The sequence below is a fragment of the Panulirus ornatus genome, chromosome 11 (genome assembly GCF_036320965.1).
Source record: "Panulirus ornatus isolate Po-2019 chromosome 11, ASM3632096v1, whole genome shotgun sequence".
In the NCBI taxonomy this organism is placed as follows: Eukaryota; Metazoa; Arthropoda; class Malacostraca; order Decapoda; family Palinuridae; genus Panulirus; species Panulirus ornatus.
This window is the reverse complement of record NC_092234.1, coordinates 17206098-17225549: the sequence shown is the minus strand read 5'-3', so window position 1 is coordinate 17225549 and position 19452 is coordinate 17206098. Positions and strand designations below refer to the sequence as shown.

Sequence of the window (19452 nt, the reverse complement as noted above, 5' to 3'; positions counted from 1 at the left end):
AGGGATAATATATATATATATATATATATATATATATATATATATATATATATATATATATATATATATATATATATATTATCCCTGGGGATAGGGGAGAAAGAATACTTCCCATGTATTCCCTGCGTGTCGTAGAAGGCGACTAAAAGGGGAGGGAGCGGGGGGGCTGGAAATCCTCCCCTCTCGTTTTTTTTTAATTTTCCAAAAGAAGGAACAGAGAATTGGGCCAGGTGAGGGTATTCCCTCAAAGGCCCAGTCCTCTGTTCTTAACGCTACCTCGCTAATGCGGGAAATGGCGAATAGTTTGAAAGAAAAGAAAATATATATATATATATATATATATATATATATATATATATATATATATATATATATATATATATATATATATATACACATACACACACATACATATACATACGCACATATACACACACACACACATACATATATATACATATGAAAAATGTAAGAAACAATTTAGAAAACTGAAACTTCTAGCTTGAAATGAAATGAAAAAATGAATGTCACATGATGGTTCAACCTCTGGCTATGGAAAAAGGAAATGAATAATTTATTTACACAAACGTCAATAGTAGTTCTCATCAATTTAACCACTGTATCAATAAGCTTCAATGTCTAAGCTACATTTTCTCCAATTTCACTATTTTCTTGTCAAAGCACCATGTATGAAAACTATCACCCCAGTAACACAACTATAAACATTTACTTCCCCTTTAAAAAAGTTCTGGGGAAGTCTGTCTCGATACACTGCGGGACACTCTACCACCTGGCGAGGTTTGTGTTGCAATGGTTCTTGATTCACAAATGTAGTAGCATCACTGGTGGGCCAAGGTAGTTCCGTTGGCAAAAAGGAGCTCATGAAACATGTCGGAAAGCATGCTACTGCAGGCAGGAGTGAAGGCTGATGCAAACTGGTATCGCTCTGAATGATGTGATGGGGACGAGATGATCCTCTGACTCACGTCCTTGACTTAGGATCAGTATCGTTGACCACCACACTACTGTGTCAGTTACTGATGTCTTCATAAACAGCCTGGGAAGCACCCTGTCATCTCACCATCACAAACACCTTCGAAAGAGCCTCATATACTCTGTTGCTGTTTCACTTCCTTCGTATCCACGGCTTGGATGTGTGTTTCACTTCCTTCGTATCCACGGCTTGGATGTGTGTTTCATTTCCTTCGTATACACAGTGGCGGCGATGGGACGTTTTTTAATGTCATTTTGGTGTTGTTGATTTTGTGTCCAAGTCCTCTGCATCATCACAGAAAAGTTCTTCTTCTTCTTCCTCCTCATCCGCCCCCCATTGTTGGCACATCTCTGGAGATATGATGAAAATTTTCAAAATAATTTTGACATGAAATTTTCTCACAATAGATAGAGATTCAACAACCAGGAGCTACATGGGCTCAAGGTTCTTTAGCTGCAGAGTTGTAGAATGGTCCAATGAATTGTCATCAAATGTTCTTAACACAAAGACTATCAGTTCTTAATGCAAACACTTTCAGGATCTTCAAATGAAGGCTCAGCAAAACCTTGATTTACCTATTATCAGTGAATATGCCTGTTATCAGAAGGAAAAACATTTCTATTTCTTTTTCTGATTTAACTCCCCTTTACAGGGAACTCTGCAGCCATAAGAGTAGGGAATTTTTTCCTATTCACACTTTCCAATGAAATTTCCACGGCATTAGAGTCTCCAGACTACATGGATTTCCTTCTCAGCTTTTCTATGGTGGCTCTTGTGCCAGAAGCCATGGGTGGGGAATAAGCTTTCTGTTTAACTAACCTGTCTACCATGATTAAGATTATGACCTCAACACATTTCTACTGTTGTTCACAGATAATACTGTCACACACCATCAGGTGTCCTATTAAATGTCCTTCAAATGTACTCTGATAAGAGTAAACAAGAGATGAGACTACATTTTGCCATATGTACCTGTGTATAACCATGTGTTAAATACTTTTCCCCTGTAAAAGGAAAAATCATGAGACGATGTATATTTCTCGTTTTTTTTTTCAGACTATTCGTCATTTCCCGTGTTAGTGAGGTAGCATTAAGAACAGAGGACAGACTTTGAGGGAATATCTTCTCTTAACCCCTTCTCTGTTCCTTCTTTTGGAAAATTAAAAATGAGAGGGAAGAATTTCCAGCCCCCCCGCTCCCTCCCCTTTTAGTCACCTTCTATGACATGCAGGTAATACATGGGAAGCATTCTTTCTCCCCTATCCCCAGGGATAATTTCTTGCTTTTATTTTATATAAATGGCCACAACGCATGGATCCCTTAACAACTAGTATGAATGACTATTCTATAGGTTTATATGTCTTAACAACGGTGATCCTGTGTCAGGTATGGAGATGAGGTGGGATACTATTTAAAGGATAAAATAACAGTGTGGGGCTTTCTTCACACAATGTGCCAACTGTTACATACAACAATACTGTCTAAGTTTGCAGTGGAAGAGCTAATATTCTTTCCCCAGTAGATTTTTCCAAGCACTTTACTGCACTTTTTCATCTAATACATGGACATGCATATCGAGCACTAGTATCCTTTGCTCAATGTCAGGCTTAGAAAACATGGAGCTGGAAGGAGTTTTAGTTCTGAAATCTCTAACAAACACAGATAGTTAAAAGGAGGACAAGAAAAAGACCACAGTAAGGTAACTGATATGTATTAACAGGATGATAAACTGGTAACAGCAAAGAGTTTAACTATTATACACACAGTACAATGTGAAAGGGTAAAGCTCTACATTCACAGCCTAAGAGACCTGGGTTTGAGAACAGGAATGTCAGAGTGCTATTAACTATGGTTTATGCAGAGCTGATTAATCTGATATGAATATACTAAACTAAAGGAATCCCTCACCTAGGAGGATGCCACTTTCTGTTGAAGGTGAGAGAATGGATAAAGGTTTCTATTTCCTTCAAACTGGATAACATTGGAACAGTTACTTTTATGTGAAAAAATGTAACTTAAAATGTTGAAATCATTTATATTTTAATTCTGTTCATACTTCTAGTAAGAGGAACACAGTTTCTAACAGCTTTTACAGCCTAGTATATTAAAACCGATATTTTTTTTCCTATTCTGTTTCTACACATCAAAAGCAGTGGGAATGATTTGGAAACATATGCATGCAACTAACATTTTCCTTTTGCATCTACCCTTAAATGGAAATAAAATTCAACACTTAGTGTCAAACTTATTAATAAGCTTGTTTTTTACTTCTTGCTGCCTTAAATTTCGACACCTTCTTGGGTTCTGTGTCAGTTTTTGTGGAAGAACTAGAGTCGTGAGCCTGAGCCTCTCCAATTTTGTGTTCCAGTACTCGATATGAAAATGCCTGTAAGAAAAAAATACAATAACCTGCAGATGAAAACTATGGAGGCAAAGGATGATATATCCTGACCTCTTTTTAAGATGCCACTGATTATTCCATGTATACAATGAACATTTGCTTAAGGTAACTATACAATGAATTTGGTCAAACTGTCAACAAAGGTTACAGAGTTAAAAACACTGATTACTATCAGCAGTACTAATCTGTAATATTTCAAGCTAAAACTTAAATATTAAAATATCTGTTGACATAAAGATTAGATGAACATCATTATCTCATAAGGCTATGCACTCACATAAACATTGCCAGTGTAAATTAGAAAGTTAGAATGAATTTCATTGTTACTAATATCAAAATATGCTTGTACACTTAAGAATGGTACGGGATGTGTGGACAAGATGTTTGCTTTATCGAAGCTGTGAGAAATTCATGGAGCAAGAGAAGGATTTGTATATTGCCTTTATGGAACTGAAATAATCATATGATGGGGATGACAGACATCCCCTGAGGAAGGTATTTAGTGTGGAAAGAATGCTGCTAAACACTACAAGGAGTTTTTACTGGGAGAGCAATGCATGTATGTGAGTATGAAGGGAAGAGGAGCAGTTCCCCCATAAAGGTGGGCCAGCAACAAGGGTGTGTGATGTCATCTTGGCTGTTTTACTGGGGTTGTGAGGAAGGTAAATACAAGGATCTCGAAGTAAGATGCATATCTACACTATGCTAGGGGTTGGCAGGGAAGGCTTGGGAGGTAAGAAAGCTGCTGGTTGCAAATGACAGAGCTCTCTTGGCTAACTCAAACAAAAGTAAGAAAATGATGTGCAACATAGGGCAAGACAGGATGGTTTAAGAACACTTAAATAGGGAAAACCTGGAGGAAATGGAGTGTTTCAGATACCTGGGATGGATGTGGCAGCAGATGGAACCATACAGGCTGACGTGAGTCACTGGACTGGCTTTAAAAAGAGGTTAAGGTCTTAGGTGCACTAAGGAGCATGTGGAAGGAGAGGTTAGTGCCTATAAGGGCAAAGGTAGGTACTATGTCTGAACGTAAAGTGGTACCAACAGAGTTGTTTGGATGGAAGTCCTGAGCCTTGAATGAAAATGAATGGAGGAGAGTGAATTATTGGAAATGAAATGCCTGAGGATAACATGTGGTGTGTAATGGACTAATTGTGTAAGGAATAACAGTATAAAATAATCAGTGGTAGTAAGAGTAGTCTTAAACAAAGGACCAAACAAGGTACACTGAAATGGTTCAGGCACAAGGAGAGGATGAATGAGAACACCTTATTAAGAGGAAAGATGTGTAAAAGATACATGGAGCAAGGGAAGGGGAAAACTAAAAAGTAGATGGAAAGACTGGGTGAAGAAAGTTTTGGGATACCAGTGTCCGAGTATTCTTGATGATGAGGGTCATGCATTGGATGTAATGAAAAGGTGTGATGTAATACATGGAGAGCAGTATGATGTCAATGGGCTAAACCTGTGCAGATGAATCAGTGAAAATAAACTAGTAAGTGGTCTAAGGGGTTTGGCTGTGTATGGTAGGCTTTGATTTGGTGCACTCCACAAAACACCGAGAGATTGAATTTGTGTAAATGAGGCCAATGTTTGTTCTTGATGCTACCTTGTAAAAAAGTAGCCTTTACACCAATCAGTTACTGACCAAAATATTAGTGCCACTTTTACTAAACAGGGATGACAATGTGTCACAGCAAGAGACATAGTCTGGATGCTTTTGGACTTTGCCTGCAAATGAGGCTAGAAAAAGGAAAAAAGTATAGTCTAAGATCTTTCCATCCCAGAGGGGCCCATTTTACATGTGCAGCACAGCCTCAAAGCTGGAGGAGCATCATAAAAAGAGGGGTCCTCAGATTACATAAACTAACTAGCAACTAGCAGAAAGCCTGTAACAAATTATAGCCATAGCTAGACACTAAAGAATTTACAATGGTCCTCAGTAGATCAGCTGGTCTGTCACTCAAAAATGCACTACCGCAGAAGTTAAGGGGATAGCCTGTCTCCCAGTGAAGGTCATTTCCTCAAACATTTCCATAATGCAGGAAAATCTGCCCAATTGCCACACTCTTTTACATTCAAAATGATCTACTAAATATTGCTATTTTCTAATTTCTCTTTTTTTCTGAATCTTTTTCATGTATCCTTCTTTAAACTTTTTATGCTCACATTAAAGAAATATTAGTTCTTTTAACAACATAATTCTTTTTGCAGGTTAGTAGTATCTGATGCTTTTACATGACAGCCAAACAATCTTGCCGGATACTTAAGCATATGTTCTGGGCACTTTTGCCAAATCTTTGATATCAAAAGATCTTGAGGACAGAGCATGTGTTATCTTGCTATGAATTTAGATATAGGTATGCACAGTACATACTTTTAAGAGTAAACATGTCTGTCTCTTGTCTCTTTGCACATATAAAAGTAGTTATTTTATTTATTTTATTTTGCTTTGTCGCTGTCTCCCGCGTTAGCGAGGTAGCACAAGGAAACAGACGAAAGAATGGCCCAACCCACCAACACACACATGCATAAACATACATGTCCACACACGCAAATATACATACCTATACATCTCAATGTATACATATATATAGACACAGACATATACATATATACACATGTACATAATTCATAGTCTGCCTTTATTCATTCCCATCGCCACCTCGCCACACATGGAATAACAACCCCCTCCCTCCTCATGTGTGCGAGGTAGCGCTAGGAAAAGACAACAAAGGCCACATTCGTTCACACTCAGTCTCTAGCTGTCATGTAATAATGCACCGAAACCACAGCTACCTTTCCACATCTAGGCCCCACAAAACTTTCCATGGTTTACCCCAAATGCTTCACATGCCCTGGTTCAATCCATTGACAGCACCTTGACCCCGGTATACCACATCATTCCAATTAACTCTATTCCTTGCACGCCTTTCACCCTCCTGCATGTTCAGGCCCCAATCACTCAAAATATTTTTCACTCCGTCTTTCCACCTCCAATCTGGTCTCCCACTTCTCCTCGTTCCCTCCACCTCTGACACATATATCCTCTTGGTCAATCTTTCCTCACTCATTCTCTCCATGTGACCAAACCATTTCAAAACACCCTCTTCTGCTCTCTCAACCACACTCTTTTTATTACCACACATCTCTCTTACCCTTACATTACTTACTCGATCAAACCACCTCACACCACATATTGTCCTCAAACATCTTATTTCCAGCACATCCACCCTCCTGCGCACAACTCTATCCATAGCCAACGCCTCGCAACCATACAACATTGTTGGAACCACTATTCCTTCAAACATACCCATTTTTGCTTTCCGAGATAATGTTCTCGACTTCCACACATTCTTCAAGGCTCCCAGAATATTCACCCCCTCCCCCACCCTATGATTCACTTCCACTACCATGTTCCATCCGCTGCCAAATCCACTCCCAGATATCTAAAATACCTCACTTCCTCCAGTTTTTCTCCACTCAAACTTACCTCCCAATTGACTTGACCCTCAACCTTACTGTACCTAATAACCTCGCTCTTATTCACATTTACTCTTAACTTTCTTCTTTCACACACATTACCAAACTCAGTCACCAGCTTCTGCAGTTTTTCACATGAATCAACCACCAGCACTGTATCATCAGCGAACAACAACTGACTCACTTCCCAAGCTCTCTCATCCACAACAGACTGCATACTTGACCCTCTTTCCAAAACTCTTGCATTCACCTCCCTAACAACCCCATCCATAAACATTTTAAACAACCATGGAGACATCACACACCCCAGCGGCAAACCTGCATTCACTGAGAACCAATCACTTTCCTCTCTTCCTACACGTACACATGCCTTACATCCTCGATAAAAACTTTTCACTGCTTCTAACAACTTGCCTCTCACATCATATATTCTTAATACCTTCCACAGAGCATTTCTATCAACTCTATCATATGCCCTCTCCAGATCCATAAATGCTACATACAAATCCTTGTAAATAGGGCATGTACTACTTTTTTTTTGATTTGTATAAAAGTAGTACATGTACTATTTACAAGTAAAGTTTAAATTAGCAATTTCTTCCTAGTTTCCAATCTAAGCAGCAATCATGTCCCAGTTTTTTAATTCAAAAGACCACACTTGAAACACACAATACAAAGGATTCTAGGCATAACTATAACCTTCACTTTATCATGGAAACTCCACATAATCAGCATTAAAGAGTCTGCCTCCTAAAAGTTTGGGGTGATATATAGTTACTGTTGTTATTTTTCTTATGAGAAGCCATTTCATATAAAGAGGGGTTTTATTTGCCCAAGTATGGAATACTGCTCACACACCTGGAGTGACTCTTTTTCCACCTCTTCATCAACCTGAGAGGAGCAGAAGCTTTCCATCTCATCAATTCCCCAGGCATCATCACTATCCAACCATTCTTTTTTGTACACAATAATGGTATTGCTCTCTCTCTCTCTCTCTCTCTCTGTTCTACACGTAGGATTCTGAACATTGTGCTCTTGCATTGCATGCATGTGTCCCCACAACCAAAGCTTGAACCTGAGGTACATGTCTGCTTAAGGTTCCAACAGTTTCTGTTTGGAGACTTTCCATTTACGGTTTGACCATTATGATAACCCCATCTTCACAAGGAAAGCTAGGTTACAAAATTCCTTTTTTCCTTCATCATTCCATCTTCCTATAACCATCTAACTTTAGGAGTCAGATCTACAAACACCTAAGGAGCCCTGTTCAATTTCCACCTTCTTTTTCTCTCACTTTATTTCTTTCACCCAAGATGGCCTTGGATAGGGGAAAATATACCAGTGCTGGGGATAGGGGAGAAAGAATACTTCCCATACATTCCTCGCGTGTCATAGAAGGTGACTAAAGGGGACAGGAGCGGGGGGCTAGAAACCCTCCCTCCTTGTATTTTAACTTTCTAAAAGGGGAAACAGAAGAAGGAGTCACGCAGGGAGTGCTCATCCTCCTCGAAGGCTCAGATTGGGGTGTCTAAATGCATGTGGATGTAATCAAGATGAGAAAAAAGGAGAAATAGGTAGTATGTTTGAGGAAAGGAACCTGGATGTTTTGGCTCTGAGTGAAACGAAGCTCAAGGGTAAAGGGGAAGAGTGGTTTGGAAATGTCTTAGGAGTAAAGTCAGGGGTTAGTAAGAGGACAAGAGCAAGGGAAGGGGTAGCACTATTCCTGAAATAGTAGTAGTGGGAGTATGTGATAGAGTGTAAGAAAGTAAACTCTAGATTGATATGGGTAAAACTGAAAGTGGATGGAGAGAGATGGGTGATTATTGGTGCATATGCACCTGGGCATTAGAAGAAAAATCATGAGAGGCAAGTGTTTTGGGAGCAGTTGAGTGAGTGTGTTAGTAATTTTGATGCACAAGACTGGGTTATAGTAATGGGTGATTTGAATGCAAAGGTGAGTAATGTGGCAGTTGAGGGAATAATTGGTATACATGGGGTGTTCAGTGTTGTAAATGGAAATGGTGAAGAGCTTATAGATTTATGTGCTGAAAAAGGACTGGTGATTAGGAATACCTGGTTTAAAAAGAGATATACATAAGTATACGTATGTAAGTAGGAGAGATGGCCAGAGAGCGTTATTGGTTTACGTGTTAATTGATAGGCGCGTGAAAGAGAGACTTTTGGATGTTAATGTGCTGAGAGGTGGTGAAGAGTGGTGAGAGTGAGCGAGCTTGGGAAGGAGACTTGTGTGAGGAAGTACCAGGAGAGACTGAGTACAGAAAGGAAAAAGGTGAGAACAAAGTACGTAAGGGGAGTGGGGGAGGAATGGGATGTATTTAGGGAAGCAGTGATGGCTTGCGCAAAAGATGCTTGTGGCATGAGAAGCATGGGAGGTGGGCAGATTAGAAAGGGTAGTGAGTGGTGGGATGAAGAAGTAAGATTATTAGTGAAAGAGAAGAGAGAGGCATTTGGGCAATTTTTGCGTGGAAGTAGTGCAAATGACTGGGAGATGTATAAAAGAAAGAGGCAGGAGGCCCAGAGAAAGGTGCAAGATATGAAAAAGAGGGGAAATGAGAGTTGGGTTGAGAGAGTATCATTAAATTTTAGGGAGAATAATAAGATTTTTTGGAAGGAGGTAAATAAAGTGCATAAGACAAGAGAACAATTGGGAACATAGGTGAAGGGGGGTAAATGGGGAGGTAATAACAGGTAAGGGTGATGTGACAAGGAGTTGGAGTGAGTATTTTAAAGGTTTGTTGAATGTGTTTGATGATAGAGTGACAGATATAGGGTGTTTGGTTGAGGTGGTGTGCAGAGTGAGAGGGTTAGGGAGAATGGTTTGTAAACAGAGAAGAGGTAGTGAAAGCTTTGCGGAAGATGAAAGCCGGCAAGATGGTGGGTTTGGATGGTATTGCAGTGGAATTTATTAAAAAAGGGGGTGACTGTGTTGTTGACTGGTTGCTGAGAATATTTAGTGTATGTATGGTTCATGTTGAAGTGCCTGAGGATTGGTGGAATGCCTGCATAGTGCCATTGTATAAAGGCAAAGGGGATAAAGGTGAGTGTTCAAATTACAGAGGTATAAAATTGTTGAGTATTCCTGGGAAGTTATATGGGAGGGTATTCATTCAGAGGGTGAAGGCATGAACAGAGCATCATATTGGGAAAGAGCAGTGTGGTTTCAGAAGTGGTACAGGATGTGTGGATCAGGTGTTTGCTTTGAAGAATGCATGTGAGAAATACTTAGAAAAACAAATGGATTTATATGTAGCATTTATGGATCTGGAGAAGGCATGTGATAAGAGTTGATAGAGATGCTCTGTGGAAGGTATCATGAATATATGGTGTGGGAGGCAAGTTGTTAGAAGCAGTGAAAAGTTTTCATCGAGAATGTACGGCACGTGTACATGTAGGAAGAGAGGAAAGTGACTGGTTCCCAGTGAATGTTGGTTTGCGACAGGGGTGTGTGATGTCTCCATGGTTGTTTAATTTGTTTATGGATGGGGTTGTTAGGGAGGTAAATGCAAGAGTTTTGGAAAGAGGGGCAAGTATGCATTCTGTTGTGGATGAGAGAGCTTGGGGAGTGAGTCAGTTGTTGTTCGCTGATGAAACAGTGCTGGTGGCTGATTCGTGAGAAACTGCAGAAGCTGGTGACTAAGTTGGGTAAAGTGTATGAAAGAAGAAAGCTAAGAGTAAATGTGAATATGAGCAAGGTTATTAGGTACAGTAGGGTTGAGGGACAAGTCAACTGGGAGGTAAGTTTGAATGGAGGAAAACTGGAGGAAGTGAAGTGTTTTAGATATTTGGGAGTGGATTTGGCAGCGGATGGAACCATGGAAGCGGAAGTGAATCATAAGGTGGGGGAGGGGGTGAAAGTTCTGGAGCATTGAAGAATGTGTGGAAGTCGAGAACATTATCTTGAAAAGCAAAAATGGGTATGTTTGAAGGGATAGTGGTTCCAACAATGTTACATGGTTGCGAGGCATGGGCTATAGATAGAGGTGTGTGGAGGAGGGTGGATGTGGCGGAAATGAGATGTTTGAGGACAGTATGTGGTGTGAGGTGGTTTGATCAAGTAAGTAATGAAAGGTTAAGAGAGATGTGGTTGAGAGAGCAGAAGAGGGTGTTTTGAAATGGTTTGATCACATGGAGAGAATGAGTTAGGAAAGATTGACGAAGAGGATATATGTATCAGAGGTGGAGGGAACGAAGAGAAGTAGGAGACCAAATTGGAGGTGGAAAGATGGAGTGAAAAAGATTTTGAGTGATAGGGGCCTGAACATGCAGGAGGGTGAAAGGCATGCAAGGAATAGAGTGAATTGAAACGATGTGGTATACCAGGGATGATGTGCTGTCAATGGATTGAGCCAGGGCATGTGAAGCATCTGGTGTAAACCATGGAAAGTTTTGTGGGGCCTGGATGTGAAAAGGGAAAGGTGGTTTCGGTGCATTATACATTACAGGTAGAGCCTGATTGTGAACGAATGTGGCCTTTGTTGTCTTTTCCTAAAGCTACCTCACGCACAAACAGAGGAAGGGGTTGTCATTTCATGTGTGGTGGGGTTGCGATGGGAATGAATAAGGGCAGACAGTATGAATTATGTACATGTGTATATAGGTATATGTCTGTGTGTGTATATATATGTATACGTTGAGATGTAGAGGTATGTATATGTGCGTGTGTGGACGTGTATGTATATACATGTGTATGTGGGTGGGTTGGGCCATTCTTTCGTCTGTTTCCTTGTGCTACCTCGCTAACACAGGAGACAGCGACAAAGTATAATAAATGTGTTTCATTTTCCCCGTGGAATATCTTGATCATGTACAAAATTGTGATATATATATATATATATATATATATATATATATATTTTCTTTTTTTTGCCGCTGTCTCACGCGTTTGCGAGGTAGCGCAAGGAAACAGATGAAAGAAATGGCCCAACCCACCCCCATACACATGTATATACATACGTCCACACACGCAAATATACATACCTACACAGCTTTCCATGGTTTTTCCCCAGACGCTTCACATGCCCTGATTCAACCCACTGACAGCACATCAACCCCAGTATACCACATCGATCCAATTCACTCTATTCCTTGCCCTCCTTTCACCCTCCTGCATGTTCAGGCCCCGATCATGCAAAATCTTTTTCACTCCATCTTTCCACCTCCAATTTGGTCTCCCACTTCTCCTCGTTCCCTCCACCTCCGACACATATATCCTCTTGGTCAATCTTTCCTCACTCATTCTCTCCATGTGCCCTAACCATTTCAAAACACCCTCTTCTGCTCTCTCAACCACGCTCTTTTTATTTCCACACATCTCTCTTACCCTTACGTTACTTACTCGATCAAACCACCTCACACCCCACATTGTCCTCAAACATCTCATTTCCAGCACATCCATCCTCCTGCGCACAACTCTATCCATAGCCCACGCCTCGCAACCATACAACATTGTTGGAACCACTATTCCTTCAAACATACCCATTTTTGCTTTCCGAGATAATGTTCTCGACTTCCACACATTCTTCAAGGCTCCCAGGATTTTCGCCCCCTCCCCCACCCTATGATTCACTTCCGCTTCCATGGTTCCATCCGCTGCCAGATCCACTCCCAATTATCTAAAACACTTTACTTCCTCCAGTTTTTCTCCATTCAAACTTACCTCCCAATTGACTTGACCCTCAACCCTACTGTACCTAATTACCTTGCTCTTATTCACATTTACTCTTAACTTTCTTCTTTCACACACTTTACCAAACTAAGTCACCAGCTTCTGCAGTTTCTCACATGAATCAGCAACTAGCGCTGTATCATCAGCGAACAACAACTGACTCACTTCCCAAGCTCTCTCATCCCCAACAGACTTCATACTTGCCCCTCTTTCCAAAACTCTTGCATTCACCTCCCTAACAACCCCATCCATAAACAAATTAAACAACCATGGAGACATCACACACCCCTGCCGCAAACCTACATTCACTGAGCACCAATCACTTTCCTCTCTTTCTACATGTACACATGCCTTACATCCTCGATAAATACTTTTCACTGCTTCTAACAACTTGCCTCCCACACCATATATTCTTAATACCTTCCACAGAGCATCTCTATCAACTCTATCATATGCCTTCTCCAGATCCATAAATGCTACATACAAATCCATTTGCTTTTCTAAGTATTTATCACATACATTCTTCAAAGCAAACACCTGATCCACACATCCTCTACCACTTCTGAAACCACACTGCTCTTCCCCAATCTGATGCTCTGTTCATGCCTTCACCCTCTCAATCAATACCCTCCCATATAATTTACCAGGAATACTCAACAAACTTATACCTCTGTAATTTGAGCACTCACTCTTATCCCCTTTGCCTTTGTACAATGGCACTATGCACGCATTCCACCAATCCTCAGGCACCTCACCATGAGTCATACATACATTAAATAACCTTACCAACCAGTCAATAATACTGTCACCCCCTTTTTTAATAAATTCCACTGCAGTACCATCCAAACCTGCTGCCTTGCCGGCTTTCATCTTCCGCAAAGCTTTCACTACCTCTTCTCTGTTTACCAAATCATTTTCCCTAACCCTCTCACTTTGCACACCACCTTGACCAAAACACCCTATATCTGCCACTCTATCATCAAACACATTCAACAAACCTTCAAAATACTCACTCCATCTCCTTCTCACATCACCACTACTTGTTATCACCTCCCCATTTGCGCCCTTCACTGAAGTTCCCATTTGCTCCCTTGTCTTACGCACTTTATTTACCTCCTTCCAGAACATCTTTTTATTCTCCCTAAAATTTAATGATACTCTCTCACCCCAACTCTCATTTGCCCTTTTTTTCACCTCTTGCACCTTTCTCTTGACCTCCTGTCTCTTTCTTTTATACATCTCCCACTCAATTGCATTTTTTCCCTGCAAAAATCGTCCAAATGCCTCTCTCTTCTCTTTCACTAATACTCTTACTTCTTCATCCCACCACTCACTACCCTTTCTAATCAACCCACCTCCCACTCTTCTCATGCCACAAGCATCTTTTGCGCAATCCATCACTGATTCCCTAAATACATCCCATTCCTCCCCCACTCCCCTTGCTTCCATTGTTCTCACCTTTTTCCATTCTGTACTCAGTCTCTCCTGGTACTTCCTCACACAGGTCTCCTTCTCAAGCTCACTTACTCTCACCACCCTCTTCACCCCAACATTCACTCTTCTTTTCTGAAAACCCATACAAATCTTCACCTTAGCCTCCACAAGATAATGATCAGACATCCCTCCAGTTGCACCTCTCAGCACATTAACATCCAAAAGTCTCTCTTTCGCACGCCTGTCAATTAACAAGTAATCCAATAACGCTCTCTGGCCATCTCTCCTACTTACATAAGTATACTTATGTATATCTCGCTTTTTAAACCAGGTATTCCCAATCATCAGTCCTTTTTCAGCACATAAATCTACAAGCTCTTCACCATTTCCATTTACAACACTGAACACCCCATGTATACCAATTATTCCCTCAACTGCCAAATTACTCACCTTTGCATTCAAATCACCCATCACTATAACCCGGTCTCGTGCATCAAAACCACTAACTCACTCATTCAGCTGCTCCCAAAACACTTGCCTCTCATGATCTTTCTTCTCATGCCCAGGTGCATAAGCACCAATAATCACCCACCTCTCTCCATCAACTTTCAGTTTTACCCATATTAATCGAGAATTTACTTTCTTACACTCTATCACATACTCCCACAACTCCTGTTTCAGGAGTATTGCTACTCCTTCCCTTGCTCTTGTCCTCTCACTAACCCCTGACTTTACTCCCCAGACATTCCCAAACCACTCTTCCCCTTTACCCTTGAGCTTCGTTTCACTCAGAGCCAAAACATCCAGGTTCCTTTCCTCAAACATACTACCTATCTCTCCATTTTTCACATCTTGGTTACATCCACACACATTTAGGCACCCCACTCTGAGCCTTCGAGGAGGATGAGCACTCCCCGCGTGACTCCTTCTTCTGTTTCCCATTTTAGAAAGTTAATACAAGGAGGGGAGGATTTCTGGCCCCCCGCTCCCGTCCCCTCTAGTCGCTTTCTACGACACGCGAGGAATACGTGGGAAGTATTCTTTCACCCCTATCCCCAGGGATAATATACATATATATATACATATACACATAGACACACATACACATACATACGCACATATACACACACACACATACATATATATACATATGAAAAATGTAAGAAACAATTTAGAAAACTGAAACTTCTAGCTTGAAATGAATGAAAAAAAAATGAATGTCACATAATGGTTCAACCTCTGGCTATGGAAAAAAGGAAATGTATAATTTATTTACACAAACGTCAATATCAGTTCTCATCAATTTAACCACTGTATCAATAAGCTTCAATGTCTAAGCTACATTTTTTCTCCAATTTCACTATTTTCCTTCACATTTTCATATATATATATTATATATATATATATATATATATATATATATATATATATATATATACACACATTATCCCTGGGGATAGGGGAGAAAAAATACTTCCCACACATTCCCTGCGTGTCGTAGAAGGTGACTAAAAGGGGAGGGAGCAGGGGGGGTGGAAATCCTCCCCTCTCGGTTTTTTTTTTTTCTTTTTTTAATTTTCCAAAAGAAGGAACAGAGAACGAGGCCAGGTGAGGATATTCCCTCAGAGGCCCAGTCCTCTGTTCTTAACGCTACCTTGCTAACGCGGGAAATGGCGAATAGTATGAAAGAAAGAAAGAATATATATACATATATACATACATATATTTATTTATTTATTTTGCTTTGTCGCTGTCTCCCCCATTAGAGAGGTAACGCAAGGAAACAGACAGCACGTTGACCCCGGTATACCACATCGTTCCAATTCACTCTATTCCTTGCACGCCTTTCACCCTCCTGCATGTTCAGGCCCCGATCACTCAAAATCTTTTCCACTCCATCATTCCACCTCCAATTTGGTCTCCCACTTCTCCTCGTTCCCTCCACCTCTGACACATATATCCTCTTCGTCAATCTTTCCTCACTCATTCTCTCCATGTGACCAAACCATTTCAAAACACCCTACCACACATCTCTCTTACCCTACTATTACTTACTCAATCAAACAACCTCACACCACACATTGTCCTCAAACACCTCATTTCCGGCACTTCCACCATCCTGCGCACAACTCTGTCCATAGCCCACGCCTCGCAACCATACAACATTGTTGGAACCACTGTTCCTTCAAACATGCCCATTTTTGCTTTCGGAGATAATGTTCTTGACTTCCACACATTCTTCAAGGCTCCCAGAATTTTCGCCCCCTCCCCCACCCTATGATTCACTTCTGCTTCCATGGTTCCATTCGCTGCCAGATCCACTCCCAGATATCTAAAGCACTTTACTTCCTCCAGTTTTTCTCCATTCAAACTTACCTCCCAATTGACTTTACCCTCAACCCTACTGTACCTAATAACCTTGCTCTTATTTACATTTACTCTTAACTTTCTTTTTTCACACACTTTACCAAACTCAGTCACCAGCAGCTGCAGTTTCTCACATGAATCAGCCACCAGCGCTGTATCATCAGCGAACAACAACTGACTCACTTGCCAAGCTCTCTCATCCACAACAGACTGCACACTTGCCCCTCTTTCCAAAACTCTTGCATTTACCTCCCTAACAACCCCATCCATGAACAAATTAAACAACCATGGAGACATAACACACCTCTGCCACAAACCTACATTCACTGAGAAACAATCACTTTCCATCCACCTAATAACCTTGCTCTTATTTACATTTACTCTTAACTTTCTTCTTTCACACACTTTACCAAACTCAGTCACCAGCAGCTGCAGTTTCTCACATGAATCAGCCACCAGTGCTGTATCATCAGCGAACAACAACTGACTCACTTCCCAAGCTCTCTCATCCACAACAGACTGCACACTTGCCCCTCTTTCCAAAACTCTTGCATTCACCTCCCTAACAACCCCATCCATAAACAAATTAAACAACCATAAAGACATCACACACCCCTGCCGCAAACCTACATTCACTGAGAACCAATCACTTTCCTCTCTTCCTACACGTACACATGCCTTACATCCTCGATAAAAACTTTTCACTGCTTCAAACAACTTGCCTCCCACACCATATATTCTTAATATCTTCCACAGAGCATCTCTATCAACTCTATCATATGCCTTCTCCAGATCCATAAATGCTACATACAAATCCATCTGCTTTTCTAAGTATTTCTCACATACATTCTTCAAAGCAAACACCTAATCCACACATCCTCTACCACTTCTGAAGCCACACTGCTCTTCCCCAATCTGATGCTCTGTACATGCCTTCACCCTCTCAATCAATACCCTTCCATACAATTTACCAGGAATACTCAACAAACTTATACCTCTGCAATTTGAGCACTCACTCTTATCCCCTTTGCCTTTGTGCAATGGCACTATGCACGCATTCTGCCAATCCTCAGGCACCTCACCATGAATCTTACATACATTAAATAACCTTACCAACCAGTCAACAACACAGTCACCCCCTTTTTTAATAAATTCCACTATAATACCATCCAAACCTGCTGCCTTGCCGGCTTTCATCTTCCGCAAAGCTTTTACTACCTCTTCTCTGTTTACCAAATCATTTTCCCTAACCCTCTCACTTTGCACACCACCTCGACCAAAACACCCTATCATCAAAACACTCTATCATCAAACACATTCAACAAACCTTCAAAATACTTACTCCATCTCCTTCTCACATCACCACCACTTGATATCACCTCCCCATTAGCCCCCTTCACTGAAGTTCCCATTTGCTCCCTTGTTTTACACACTTTATTTACCTCCTTCCAAAACATCTTTTTATTCTTCCTAAAATTTAATGATACTCTCACACCCCAACTCTCATTTGCCCTCTTTTTCACCTCTTGCACCTTTCTCTTGACCTCCTGCCTCTTCCTTTTATACATCTCCCACTCATTTGCATTTTTCCCTGCAAAAATCGTTCAAATGCCTCTCTCTTCTCTTTCACTAATAATCTTTCTTCTTCATCCCATCACTCACTACCCTTTCTAATCAACCCATCTCCCACGCTTCTCATGCCACAAGCATCTTTTGCGCAATCCATCACTGCTTCCCTAAATACATCCCAATCCTTCCCCACTCCCCTTACCTCCTTTGTTCTCACCTTTTTCCATTCTGTACTCAGTCTCTCCTGGAACTTCCTCACACAAGTCTCCTTCCCAAGCTCACTTACTCTCACCACCCTCTTCACCCCAACATTCTCTCTTCTTTACTGAAAACACATACAAATCTTCACCTTCTCCTCCACAAGATAATGATCAGACATCCCTCCAGTTGCACCTCTCACCACATTAACATCCAAAAGTCTCTCTTTCAAGTGCCTATGAATTAACACGTAATCCAATAACGCTTTCTGGCCATCTCTCCTACTTACATATGTATACTTATGTATATCTCTCTTTTTAAACCAGGTATTCCCAATCACCAGTCCTTTTTCAGCACATAAATCTACAAGCTCTTCACCATTTCCATTTACAGCACTGAACACCCCATGTATACCAATTATTCCCTCAACTGCCACATTACTCACCTTTGCATTCAAATCACCCATCACTATAACCCGGTCTTGCGCATCAAAACCACTAACACACTCATTCAGCTGCTCCCAAATCACTTGCCTCTCATGATCTTTCTCCTCATGCCCAGGTGCATATGCACCAATAATCACCCATCTCTTTCCATCAACTTTCAGTTTTACCCATATCAATCTAGAGTTTACTTTCTTACACTCTATCACATACTCCCACCACTCCTGTTTCAGGAGTAGTGCTACTCATTCCCTTGCTCTTGTCCTCTCACTAGCCCCTGACTTTACTCCCAAGACATTACCAAACCACTCTTCCCCTTTACCCTTGAGCTTCGTTTCACTCAGAGCCAAGGAAACAGATGAAAGAATGGCCCAACCCACCCACATACACATGTATATACATACATGTCCACACATGCAAATATACATACCTATACATCTCAACGTATACATATATATACACATACAGACGTATACACATATACACATGTACATAATTCATAGTCTGCCTTTATTCATTCCCATCGCCACCTCACCACACATGAAATAAACAACCCCCTCCCCACTTCATGTGTGTGAGGTAGCGCTAGGAAATGACAACAAAGGCCACATTCGTTCACACTCAGTCTCTAGCTGTCATGTAATAATGCACCAAAACCACAGCTCCCTTTCCACATCTAGGCCCCACAAAACTTTCCATGGTTTACCCCAGACACTTCACATGCCCTGGTTCAATGTATCAACAGCACGTCAACCCCGATATACCACATCGTTCCAATTCACTCTATTCCTTGCACGCCTTTCACCCTCCTGCATGTTCAGGCCCCGATCACTCAAAATCTTTTTCACTCCACCTTTCCATCTCCAATTTGGTC

General features: G+C 41.0%; 1 protein-coding gene across 1 annotated transcript in view; it reads right to left on the bottom strand.

Moving 5' to 3' along the window:
• Window positions 1-2688: 2688 nt before the first annotated feature.
• LOC139751127 (uncharacterized) overlaps window positions 2689-19452 on the bottom strand; it is a 102112-nt gene continuing 85348 nt past the window's right edge. Inside the window, exon 8 of the mRNA XM_071666226.1 lies at window positions 2689-3380. Coding sequence (XP_071522327.1) covers window positions 3243-3380 — 138 coding nt within the window. The 3' untranslated portion in view covers window positions 2689-3242. The remainder of the gene's footprint in view (window positions 3381-19452) is intronic.